The sequence below is a fragment of the Sinocyclocheilus grahami genome, unplaced genomic scaffold, assembly GCF_001515645.1.
Source record: "Sinocyclocheilus grahami isolate Dianchi unplaced genomic scaffold, SAMN03320097.WGS_v1.1 scaffold695.1, whole genome shotgun sequence".
Lineage (NCBI taxonomy): Eukaryota > Metazoa > Chordata > Actinopteri > Cypriniformes > Cyprinidae > Sinocyclocheilus > Sinocyclocheilus grahami.
In genome coordinates this window covers 412,873-424,912 of record NW_015505874.1, presented here as the reverse complement: position 1 = coordinate 424,912, position 12,040 = coordinate 412,873, and the positions used below count along the sequence as shown (strand labels likewise).

The window sequence follows — 12,040 nt, the reverse complement described above, 5'->3', positions numbered from 1 at the left end:
AATAAGTTTAAACTTAAGCACAAAAAGTTGACAGTAAAATATGTCATTTTAACTCTAAACTACGGTAAAAGTGCTAGTGTAAAAGCCTGTTAATTAGTTAAAGGGCAAGTTTACTATATTCTGTGAAAAACATGACATTTTAATTAATTTTACAGTAAAATACTCTTAAATGTACAGACTTTGGAAGTAAAGGAAACGGTAAACAAGCAATCCTACAATTCTCTGCATAAGACAGTATATTCAATGGTACTTTAAATAATTATGTTTCTTGTTAGTTGGTATCAATTGTGTATATACATCTTATGTTGTTTAATTAATATGTATTGCATAATTTTAGTGTCATGTCTGTTACCATGATGGTGTTTTGACTTTATTTGCAGGACACTAAAATGTTGCTACCATATTTTTTTTATGGTAAAGTACTGGCAACCACAGCTGCAACATGATCTAATTAATTCTGCCCTCGTTTTTTTTCTTGTTTAACACCGTTTCACTCAGAAATAAAACCATATTATGGAAGCAGAACGAGTAACAAATGCAATTTTATGACTTAACAGAAGCCCTCAAGAATCAAACACACATAAAAATGCTGTTCAGCCTAGAAAGAACCAATGCTGCAGGGTTACACATTTAAGACCAGCAAGAATGTTCACTGGATCTGGGATACATTTCTGGGATTTACTTGTGGGATTTAATTAATCTGTGCCGTTCTTCAAACTTGAAAGCTACATTGTAAAATTTAACAAGTTTGGCGTTTTTTCATTCACAAGCAGCGGTTGTTGTAACCGCAAGAAACAAAACACACTGGAATATTCTGTCCACTAGTGTGACGTAGTGTTTGAACTGCAATGCGTTTAAACAGAGACACAAAAAGAGCATTACAGCGTGCTGACAGACACTGAGCATGTGGTGCATGGACTGCATGAAAACAGAGAGAGAGACAAAAACACACTTTTTCTACGCTATTTTAATCTGTCACGCCAAACAAAGCTGTTTTGACCACAATACCTGAAGGCCTAAACTCCTATATACAGGCGTATGTGGGCATATCCCCTGTAAATGTGCATGTGAATACACAATCTCTTCTAAACATTAAACCGACATGCAGCGCTCACACAGAAATACCTCTGGCAATCAACTCTGAGGGGAAAATAAGGCAACACGCAGGCCTGAAGTGTGAGAACACACACTCGCACAACCTCTTCAGCTTATTGCAGGTGGGTGGCGTCGGTCCAGCATTAGTCACTTTAGTCCGATACACAGTCAGAGCTTGACAGACATTCAGAATGAAAGTCTGAATGTAGTTCAGGCACAGTGAGGGGGTGGAACGCACAAGAAAAAAAATGCAAGAACGAACAATAGCCAAAAAATACCTTGTATGCAGTAAGAGGGAAGCACTGAGCTGCAATTTTACTCCGGCTGTATTGTAAACCCTATGAGAGGAAGCAATTTGAGGGTTTGCAGGACAGAAGAGAAGAAACACTTAAGAGTTAGGGTCATTTATTTTTTACCATGGTAGCCATAGTTTCCACCAAAACACTGATACTACAGTTACTGTTGCTACTAAAAGGCAAAAGCGAAGACAATGGAGGCTGATATCAAGTTACTGCAGCCTTTTTTTGCTGTACCTTTTAGCAAAACTACTGTTACCATGGCAAATTTTTTTAAGGGTTTCTTCTATAACAGGATCAATTCAAAGAATGGTGTTAAATACATTTAGACATGACCTTGGCAACAGATTTCGCTTGTTACACAAAAGCAACCACAAACTGAAACATGACACCTTGCTTTTGTAACAGATTTGAAACAGTTTGTCAGTCAGTCATTTATGCTGTCGTGGATTTAAAATACTTTTTATATAATCAAACAAACATCACACAACAGAAAGACAGCATCCCGATTAGCACAATGTCCCCCAAAGTGAGAACCAGATTTAGTGCAGTACAAATCATAGTGCACAATGATTTTATGTGTAAATTGTAAAATCATCAACCATTCTTTTAATGAACAGTTACAATGTTTTAAAATAATACAAAAGATTTCTATTTCAAATAATTGCTGGTCTACTTTCTCTTCATCAAAGAATCCTGGGAAAATGGATTTGTTTTCAGAAAAATATTAAGCAGCACAACTGTTTTCAACATTGATAATACTAAGAAATGTTTCTTGAGCCTGTATTTTTGACCAAACAAATACAGCCTTGGTGAGCATAAGAGATTAAAAAAAAAAACTCAAAAAAAAATCTTACTGACCCCAAACTTTTGAACAGTAGTGTAAAATGTCACATGAAACACCACTATCCACCATTAGTAGTAGGCAGGAATCAGGATGAATGTATTACAAATTTTTAATGTAACAATTCACATAATGCACTAATACAAACTATTCGCACAAATTCCTGTTCATTATTCACGAATGAGACCCATAGTATGTTAAAAATACTATGCCAATGTATGATTTTCACCGTCACCTGTGAAATATGTACTTTTAATGTGCAATTGAGATTCTTATCATTAAAAAAAAAAAGGTTTTGCACAGCAAGTGTGCAACATCTCATTGATTAAATTGGGGGGAAACAAAATTTACAAGTGTAGACAAGTGTAACTCCAGCAAAGTTTCTGATCAATGAGCCTAAAGTGATGGACTGCATTTCTCCACTGATGCCAGGAAAAGCCCATGATGGGCAAACAAAGAAACATGCTGTATGACTGCAAACCAAAATGTGCTGGACCCAGTTCCTTTTCGTGCAGTAAAAAAATATAATTTTTAACAGCTAAGCTGTTAAATTTATTGCTTAATTACTGGAAAGAGTCAGTGTTTCCATGGATGGGGGGAAAATACTTATTCCTTGAAGGAATAAAAAGCAGAATTATGTCTTTTCCCCTCATACGTACATGTTCGGAAGCGGTTTTAAAAATTTTTGCTGACCAGAGAAAAACTGGTTTTGATAACATACACATGCACAATTGTTCCATATGTCACTATGAAAAACAGTCTCTCACATTCAGTTTTTGTTCGCTCACACACTCTTTAATTTCTCTGTAAGGTTTGCAGGGAGCCAAACAGACATGGCCAAACCTGTTGCTGCGCATCTGTTTTAGTTACTGTTGCTAAAACGGAGGGTGATCCCAGCCGCAGGGAACACAGAGCGCGAGAAAGAGAGCGAGAAAACAGCATGGGTTTCACTTGCTCAAACTGTACAGTAAAGAGCGGAAATACTGGTTTGCCCTCATAAGCATGACACAACAGGTAAAAATCAAGCCATCTGAAGCCACACCAAAACTCCATCACAGCGTCTCTATTGAGATGAGAGTTCATTTACTACATTATCAGGGTCTGAACTTAATTTCATCTACATCTTCACAAAACTAGGTCAATTAATATGAATCTTTCATGTAATAGTTTTGTTCATAAGTTCATATTTCAGCCTAAAATAAATGTAGTACAGTGATAAAAATCATTAAAATAAAATTTTTAATGCATAATACTCACAACTATTGTGTTTACTTACAATGTATACATACAATTGTTCTTTGCAAATTAAGTACTTTTTAAAGTACTTAAAAAGATTCAGAAATAGATTCATATAAAAGCCTGTTTCTGCCACAGAATAAAGAAAAAGTGTCTCGCAGTTCTCACTTTGAACTGCAATTCTGAGAAGAAAAGTCAGAATTATGAGATAAGTCACAATTACCTTTTTTATTCTGTGGCAAACAGAAAAAAATGTGGTCGAAAAAAAAACGGTGAGATGTAAACTCACAATGCTGAGAAAAAAAAGTCATTTGAGAGATATAAAAGTCAGAATTGTATGATAAAAAGTCACAATTACCTTACTATTTTATTTTTTTATTTTGTGGCGGAAATGGGCTTCCATTGATTCATTTATTTTCTAAATATTAGAAGCAACTAATATTCTAATAATTTCAACAAGTCTGTTCACACCCAAACCCAAACTAATATTTCTCGGGCTGAATGAAAAGCAAATTTACTTCAGTACTATAGGTGGTGCAATGCAACTTCCGCAAAGTCATAACGCAAACCGCACAGAACGTGAAAACCAAAAACTACACAAAAGTTAGCAAACAATCACAGAGCTAAAGGACCCACAATAAGCACAACAGCTTAGCTACCAAACGGTTAGCAAAACAACTAAAAACAAAAAGGAGGAAGCAGGAGAAAAATAAATGTCATCTGTCATCTGATAAATGTTGGTTTGAACACATTTATAGGAATGCACTGCTTTGATTTCAATATCACATCTTGTTCACAAATATTCACTTTCTTTCATTGAGATCAGGCCTTCAAAAACACGACCTGTACTCTGCTCTCATGAAATATCTGACTGATATAAATATTACTGTGAAAGGACAGCCTAACTATGCAGATTTTACATCAGCTGCCACTGCAGGTTTACGTTTGAAATGCTATAAAAAGATCAGAGATGCAAGAACCATTTAACTTTAGACAGAAACAACTCTGGGATATTCATAGGGTCTGTCTCTGGGATTAGACAGACTAGAATTAAGGCCCTACTTTGAGTTCAAGACCCCTTCTTAACCCCAAGCCTGACCTCTTGACCTCTGATGCTTAGGGGGAGACAGAAGTGTCAGACCGCTACAGCACTGAAACAAATGTGCGCCCTCGGGTAACGCATGAGAAAAACAACACTCGGCATTCAGACTGCCTCTCAATCACTTCATCTCCTCGTCTAAACCGAAATGTACAACTGATGTGAATTACACGATAAATATTCATCATACTGATGCTCATTCAACAGGTCACAATATGAGAAATTATGTTTTTTTTTATCTTTTGAAACAAAATGTACTATGAAAACACACTTTAACTTTTACAACTCAAAATTTCCTCCCAAGTCTGAAACTGCAAATCTTGGGGTCAGTAAGATTTTTTTTTAAGTGAACACTTGCACTAAATTGATCAGAGATTAATGAAAAGTTAGACAGTAATGATATTTATAATGTTAAAAATTATTTATGTTTCAAATAAATGCTGATCTTTTGAACTTTCTATTCGTCAAAGAATCCTAAAAAACAAATGGCTTACACAAAAATATCAAGCAACAACTACTGATAATAAAAATTCAACAGTGATAATAATAAGAAAAGTTTCTTTAGGAAATCATCATATTAGAATGATATCTGAAGGATCTGAAGGACACTCAAGAGTGGAGTAATGGCTGCTGAAATTTCAGCTTTGCAACACAGGAATAAATTACATCTTAAAAGATTTTTAAACAGAATGCAGTTAATTTAAAAAAAATTTTTTTTTACAGTATTACTGTTTTACTGTATTTTGATCAAATAGGTTAACTGCAGCCTTGGTGAGCATAAGAGACTTCTTTCAAAAACATTTTTTTTTTTTTAAAGTTTGAGATATTGCATAAAATTTGTATTAAAATTTCCAAAATAAACATAACTTATCCAGTAACTTCACATGAATACATTTTTAATTTGGTAAGAAGACATGCAGAAACTACCATGAAATCCCATTTACCAAATACATTCTTATATGAGTGTTAAAAAAAGTCATGTGACTTTGCCTCAACAAGTCATGTGGCTGAACAATTTTCTCAGAGAAGAAAATTTTGTCAGATCAGACCAATATCATTACATTGTATCTTAAATCCCGTAATGGCAACAACTATTTTGTTTTGATTTTGTGCCAATTTTCTGCAAACTATTTTATTCTTTTGAACAGAATGGGAAAAATGCCATTTGATCCTAGAACAAATAATTAAAAATATATAATAAATTACTATACAATAATAAATAATAAATTACTACCACAATTTAACTGAAACCCAAAACTGTATACTGCACGTCTATATAGACTCCTACACAGAGTTTGTTTTTGACGTCAAACTTGGCGCAGCCATGCGGGAGGACATCGAATCAAACTCCCCCACCTCATAAACCATGAGAAACACTCGACAGCTCTACTATGCGTGTCTCTCTCCTCCTCGTTATTCCTAAAGGAGGTTAATCTCATCCTGCGCCAACGGAGAAGTCAGACTGAATTGAGACAGAAACAGTGGCATCTGCCACAAAAACAATTTAAAGTGACAACTCTGAATCTATGGAGCTATGAGAAGCCCAATGCACGTGACACCTGAGATTATCAGCGCTGGTCCGGGTTACACAGTCACAACCCACGCACGCCTGGACTCTCCAAAGGTCAGCGAACAAACCCGGGAGTCGATTATTAACAGGTTCGCCGGGTCACGCAGTCAAAACGTGCATTCTGGGTGAAACATTTACCCCTGCAGCTTCAAAGGGACGTTCCAGATTACGACAGCAGTGGCTGAGTGATTGCTGAGCGTGTGCTGCACTAAAAAAGGGCTTTTCCATTTCAGCGTTCTGTGGTCATCTACCACCAACACAAGCTGCAACAGTCTGCAAGCCGCACAACCTGGGTTAGACCAAGAGCAGGTTGATTCAGTGTCTCAGACAGAGAACGTGCTTTAATGGGTGCTTTAGAAATGGGAAGTAAAGGAAGGCCCACAGGAGAAACTTTCGGCATTGGCATGCTGCAATTTCCCCACCTACGGTTACTGTGCCAACAACACCACTCTAAAATGTTATGGGGATGGTTAAAGGCAACATGGGCCAACATTCAACTTACTCCCACATTTCTAAAGAGCGTACCTTACGGTCTTTAGACATGCAAATAAACAACTAATGTATTCTGCAGAAAAGCATAACATGTTTAAAGGAAGTAAGACACCAGGACGGGACTAATTTACATTGTTTTGGTAACCACAGTTTTGTTTAGTTTTTTCCTAGGCAATCCTAACAAAATGATTTGCACACATACAAATATATATAAGGACAGTAAATGTATCATATTCAGCAGATTTGTATTTCAAATAAATGCTGTTATTTATAACTTTCTATTCAAAGAATTCTGAAAAAAAGAGAATGTAGCAGTTTCTACAAAAATACCATGTTTTCAGCATTATTATTAATAGGAAAACAGCAAAAAAAAAAAAAAGATTAGTGAAGGATCATGTGACACTGAAGACTGGAGTAATGATGCTGAAAATTCAGCTTGCATCCCAGGAATAAATTACATTTTAAAATTTATTCAAATAGAAAACACTTATTTTAAATTGCAATAATATTTCACATTATTTAATTTTTTACAGTATTTATGACCCCAAAATTTTAAACTGTATATGTATACAAAGTCATACACCCAGAAAAAAAAACCTTAACAGCTAAATTAACAATAAACTGACTATGGAATTTCATGACTTCAAGACTTTCCACCAGAAATGCTTTTTCCAGCCTTTCAACCCCCTTGTGCTCTTTTCACAGTACGTTTACTAGCGGAAAACTCACTACTGTACGGATTTTTCAAGATCTCTGACCCTTCCATTATATTTAACAATTCACTCATAAAAAGGAACAACAATCTAAAACAAAAAAAGGCTGCTTTTAACCTTTATAAATTAACTTTTTAAAGCAATCATTCACCCAGAAATGAAAACTGATTATTTATTCAACCTCATGCCAATACAAACCCCCACATTAATTCGATTTTTTCCCCCACGAAACACAAAAGGGAATTTTTGAAGAATCGTCACATAGCTTTTCACTACAGACCTTTGTGAAGTTTTGTTTCACTGCAGGCAGAACGTCATATGGGTTGAACAACTTGAGGGTGATTAAACAAATTAACTAGGCCTATTCCTTTAGCTAGAAAGGTTAAAATACTGTTAAAAAGCAAAAGAAAGCAGCATAAAAATATGTGACAGATGCTTGTGAGCTAATTTGTATCATATCTTTGGCCCCAACACTGTATACCTCAATGGTTTATAATTTTGTAAAAAGAAAAACAGGTGACAAGGATCGACAACGACGTGAGCAGCAGCACAAGTGCCTATGTGCTTGGAGACCAGTTGTTTCAGAAAAGTAAACATACTGAGTCCAATGGGGGGGAAGAGGTTCCTTACTTCCTGCCGGTTTACCCACAAACTGCGTCATTGAAGCATTCCTGCTCTGCTCGGAAGTCACGAGATGCACACGCATGAAACAAAACACAAACTGACATGTTGGCTGAGTCTGCGCCTAGCAATGATTTCAACAAGCTACCTAACATTAAACACAGCCTGGAAACACGGCAGCCTCAAAGAACAATGAAAGCTTTATGCTTTTATGCTTTGACCGTCTGACTCGATTTTGACATGCTTTAGAATGGATGTGTTCTGCTGACAGACAGAGGTCACCTCTGTATCCATGACACCAATAACACAGCAGCCCAACACAAAGGAGGGAATCCTCTAGTTCCTTGTTCTGGTATTTTTCTTTCTCTTTCATACTTTGTTCATTCAAAACATTGCCGTATAGCCATTTTCATTCGCACAACCCAATGACACACTATGCAAGAATACGTCCAAAAATAAACTATATTTTTGAATGTAACTTTTATTGCATTTCAACATTAAAGCTCTAGTTCTAATTACACTTTGATTCTATACAAAATATTGCGTTTCAGTATCATAAACGACAAGGAGCTTTTGAACATAAAATGGCATGAATTGTGGCTGGACTTTGAGGTGGGGACTTTCTTGTTAAAAAGTAAATATCTGGGATTCCACAGAAATGTCATGCATGGAAGCGCAATTTCAGCGTGTACCGACATGCTTTTTGCATTTCCTTGCTGCTGTCACAGAAACATTTAAAGCAACCTTGGCTTTGAGAAATACGTAACTAAAACGTATTTGTTCTGGAGAAGATTAAAGTTAATAATTCAGTATTTGATTGTCTCCAAAACTGCTTGGTGCCTTGTTATTAACACACTGTAAAAAAAAAAAATTTTTTTTGTCATTTTTACAGAAAAAAAAATGTGAAAGTAAAAACTTGTTAATTAGTTAACTGCACTCACTGTAAACAATTATTTTTCAAATAGAACAAAGATTATTGGAGTCTATTTTACAAGAAAATGCTATTTCAGGTTTTCTACTTCACACGTTCATATTTAAATCAATGTGTTACTTTGTAATTCTTTTTTAACTTTACTAGCAATTTCTGTGGGAAAATTGTTTATATTATTCCACTTACCATAAAGCATGCACTATATGTAATTTTCTGTAAAATAGTATCAAATGAATGTTTTTTACAAGTTTTTTAAAAACTATGAATTACTGAATAATTTCTGGTTAAAGACAGTAAAAGTGCATTCCAAGAAGTTTCCATGTGACACATTCCAAACGATTGTATTTAATATAAACTATTTTTATCTTTTTTTTAAATCAGTAATTACATGAGGGTGTTTTGTGTTATATTTTCTGTTATTTAGTTCATGTTTATTGCATTAGTTTCATGTGTGTTACCCTGATGGTTGACATTGTGTGTATGAACCTGTGCACCATTTAAAATCTACTTGTAACTTAGGATGTTAAAGAGATCAATAATTTTTTCAAGACCAAAGTGTTACTAATATAATCTAGAGCTTTAATGTTAATATGTAATGACACCTTCATAAACTTCTACAAACTTGCTTTTAATCAAGAAAGAATCATCATGGTCATATCTGTGGTCTGTATTATAAAAGCAAAAATAAGACTCAAAAATGGTTGTGTGTGTGTTTTCCCCCCTCTCTTCACTTAATAATACTAATATTGGGAAAAGACATAGCCGTCTCTAGTGGATGCTGTTCTGTAATCAAACTAAATTATTAATTTTGTTTGGCCAAGCTCAAAGCAATAACTATCCAAACACTCCAAAATCTGGGTTGCTACACACTCTGCTAGAGCGAGTATATTTTTATTTCTATAAAAAATGACATGCATTAAAATACAGAGATACTAACTTAATTCTATTCATAATTCTAACATAATTCTAAATTCTAACATAAAATACTGCTTGCTGTAATTAAACGGATGCCGTCTACATGCTAGTGTACTCTTAAACATTGACTATAAGTCACAGTAAGCAGAAAATGCTTCCGGAAAATGTCAATAAATATTGATCCACAAAAACACTTTATAGAAAAAGAACTTCCCTCCCTCAAACGCCACCTGCCCGAAACTACTTCCTGTTACAACAGGAAATACATCAACACAGAAAAAGAAAACTGTGCTAGTCAATTGACTTCACAGAGTCGTCAAAATAGGATTATTAGAAACACTTTTTGAAAGACCCGTAGAACTGAAACTATAAAGTTTCCACTCACACAGATCTCTTAATGACTAACTAATTTGTGGTAAATAAATATGAGTAATTTCACACAGAACCAAAATATACAAAAATAGCCCAAGCCACGTAAACAAATGTTCTAGTTTGACTGGAAAACCTACACTTTTCTATTAACTAGCCAAATATTTCCTATCTATGAAAATTTTTAGAAACTTCGAAGACATTTTAACCACAATGAGACCTCCTGACACCTGGGAAAGGATAAAGCATGAACCAACATAAACACCCTAAGCAAACAGAATTCTGGTCCAACGGAAGACAGCACTTACCTTTCAGGTTTTTAGGGTTGTTTTGCTTTGTACGTGGCATTTTCAGGGTTTTTCCGCTGGCTCAGTGACACAATGTACGGAAAGATGCTGGATGGAATGCGGCCAATCACAGGGAGGAAAGACAATCTCCTATTCCACACAGGAAAGACACCCTCTGCACATCTGGGACAGATGAGAAACAAATAAACTGAAGCAAAAGCAAAATAGGCCACACACATACTCTTGCTGCTTGGAAACAACACAAGCGTGGCGTCCTCTTTCTCTAGCTCCAGCTACTGTGACAAAAATCACTAGTGTTGTCAGTAAGAACTGATGTCTTAGGTGGGCTGACACAGATACAGAAGTGTGAACAATAATCAGATTCCTGATCTTAATGGTCTGTTGCCATCGATGAATTGACTAACTGCACTTCTACACACACCTGCGTTTATCTGACATCAAACACAGAGAAATGACACGGTCATCTCTGCTGTGCTGCAAACCCTGCGGGGAATTTTAAAAGTGCTATTAGGGTCTCCATTACAAGCAAAATTTCTGAATAATTTCATTAGACATATTTTAAATATTCTCAAGACAATCTACAGCCATTGAACACATTTAGCCATACAGCACAATAAAAAAGGGCCCACAAAATGTTTTAAATAACTATGAAAAATAAATGAATTTGCTAAATATTAGCTACAATGATATATAGTAGGCCTATCTAAAAAATAATTTGATATATTTCAATAGAAAACGAATCCTCCTAAACGTTAAAACACACATTTCGAATGAATTGGGATTGAAAAAGAATACATACATTTATAGACGGTAGACTGTATAAATGCAGATAAATAGCCAATCAATCAGCCTGGTTGGTATATATCCTCTCACAATAATGTTGACAGGTTGTTTATGATGAATATCACCAGACTTCAAAATAGTTTAAAACCGCAGCTCTCAAAATGGCAAAATGCATTTCTCAGCTCTGCAGGAACAGATGCAAATACACCCCACATTCTACAAAAGATGCTCTTTGTTTCAATGTTTAGGAGGTTTTTGTTTCTGTTTGTTCCTCAGCTCCATTGCAGCATGAAGCAAATGTCTGATATGCCTTGTCCATGCATTGCCGCATGAATCCCGTCTGGCATGTGCCAGATTCCACGCGGATGTTCCGTCTCACCACATTACATAATGCTTACTACGAGTGTGTATGATTTCCCTCCATGTGCAGCTCTACGGCAATGACATCACCTCCCTGAGGATTCGAGCATACACACACACACACACACACACACACACACACACACAGCGCATGCACCAGGTTTCACACACACTTCTAGAATAGTGTTTCGCACTCCTGGTCCAGGAAGCCCCCCGCCACTGCACATTTTGGATTATCTGACACATCCATATCAGAACATGGAGCCTTTAACAATTAGGTGCGTTTGATTAGAGAGACCAGGATTGAGAAATACAATCGGTGTGTGTTAAAAAAAATCCACCTGCATGACTATGTTGATGAATATTGTGTTATTTCAGAATTGGAATGTTACAATGTTACTGCAGAAT

General features: G+C 35.7%; 1 protein-coding gene across 1 annotated transcript in view; it reads right to left on the bottom strand.

Moving 5' to 3' along the window:
- The window catches only part of LOC107559707 (zinc finger protein 40-like), a 57,905-nt gene extending 47,273 nt beyond the window's left edge, over positions 1–10,632 (bottom strand). The window contains exon 1 of the mRNA XM_016243612.1: positions 10,490–10,632. Within this exon, the coding sequence (XP_016099098.1) occupies positions 10,490–10,529 (40 nt within the window). The 5' untranslated portion in view covers positions 10,530–10,632. The remainder of the gene's footprint in view (positions 1–10,489) is intronic.
- Between the last annotated feature and the right edge of the window lie 1,408 nt (positions 10,633–12,040).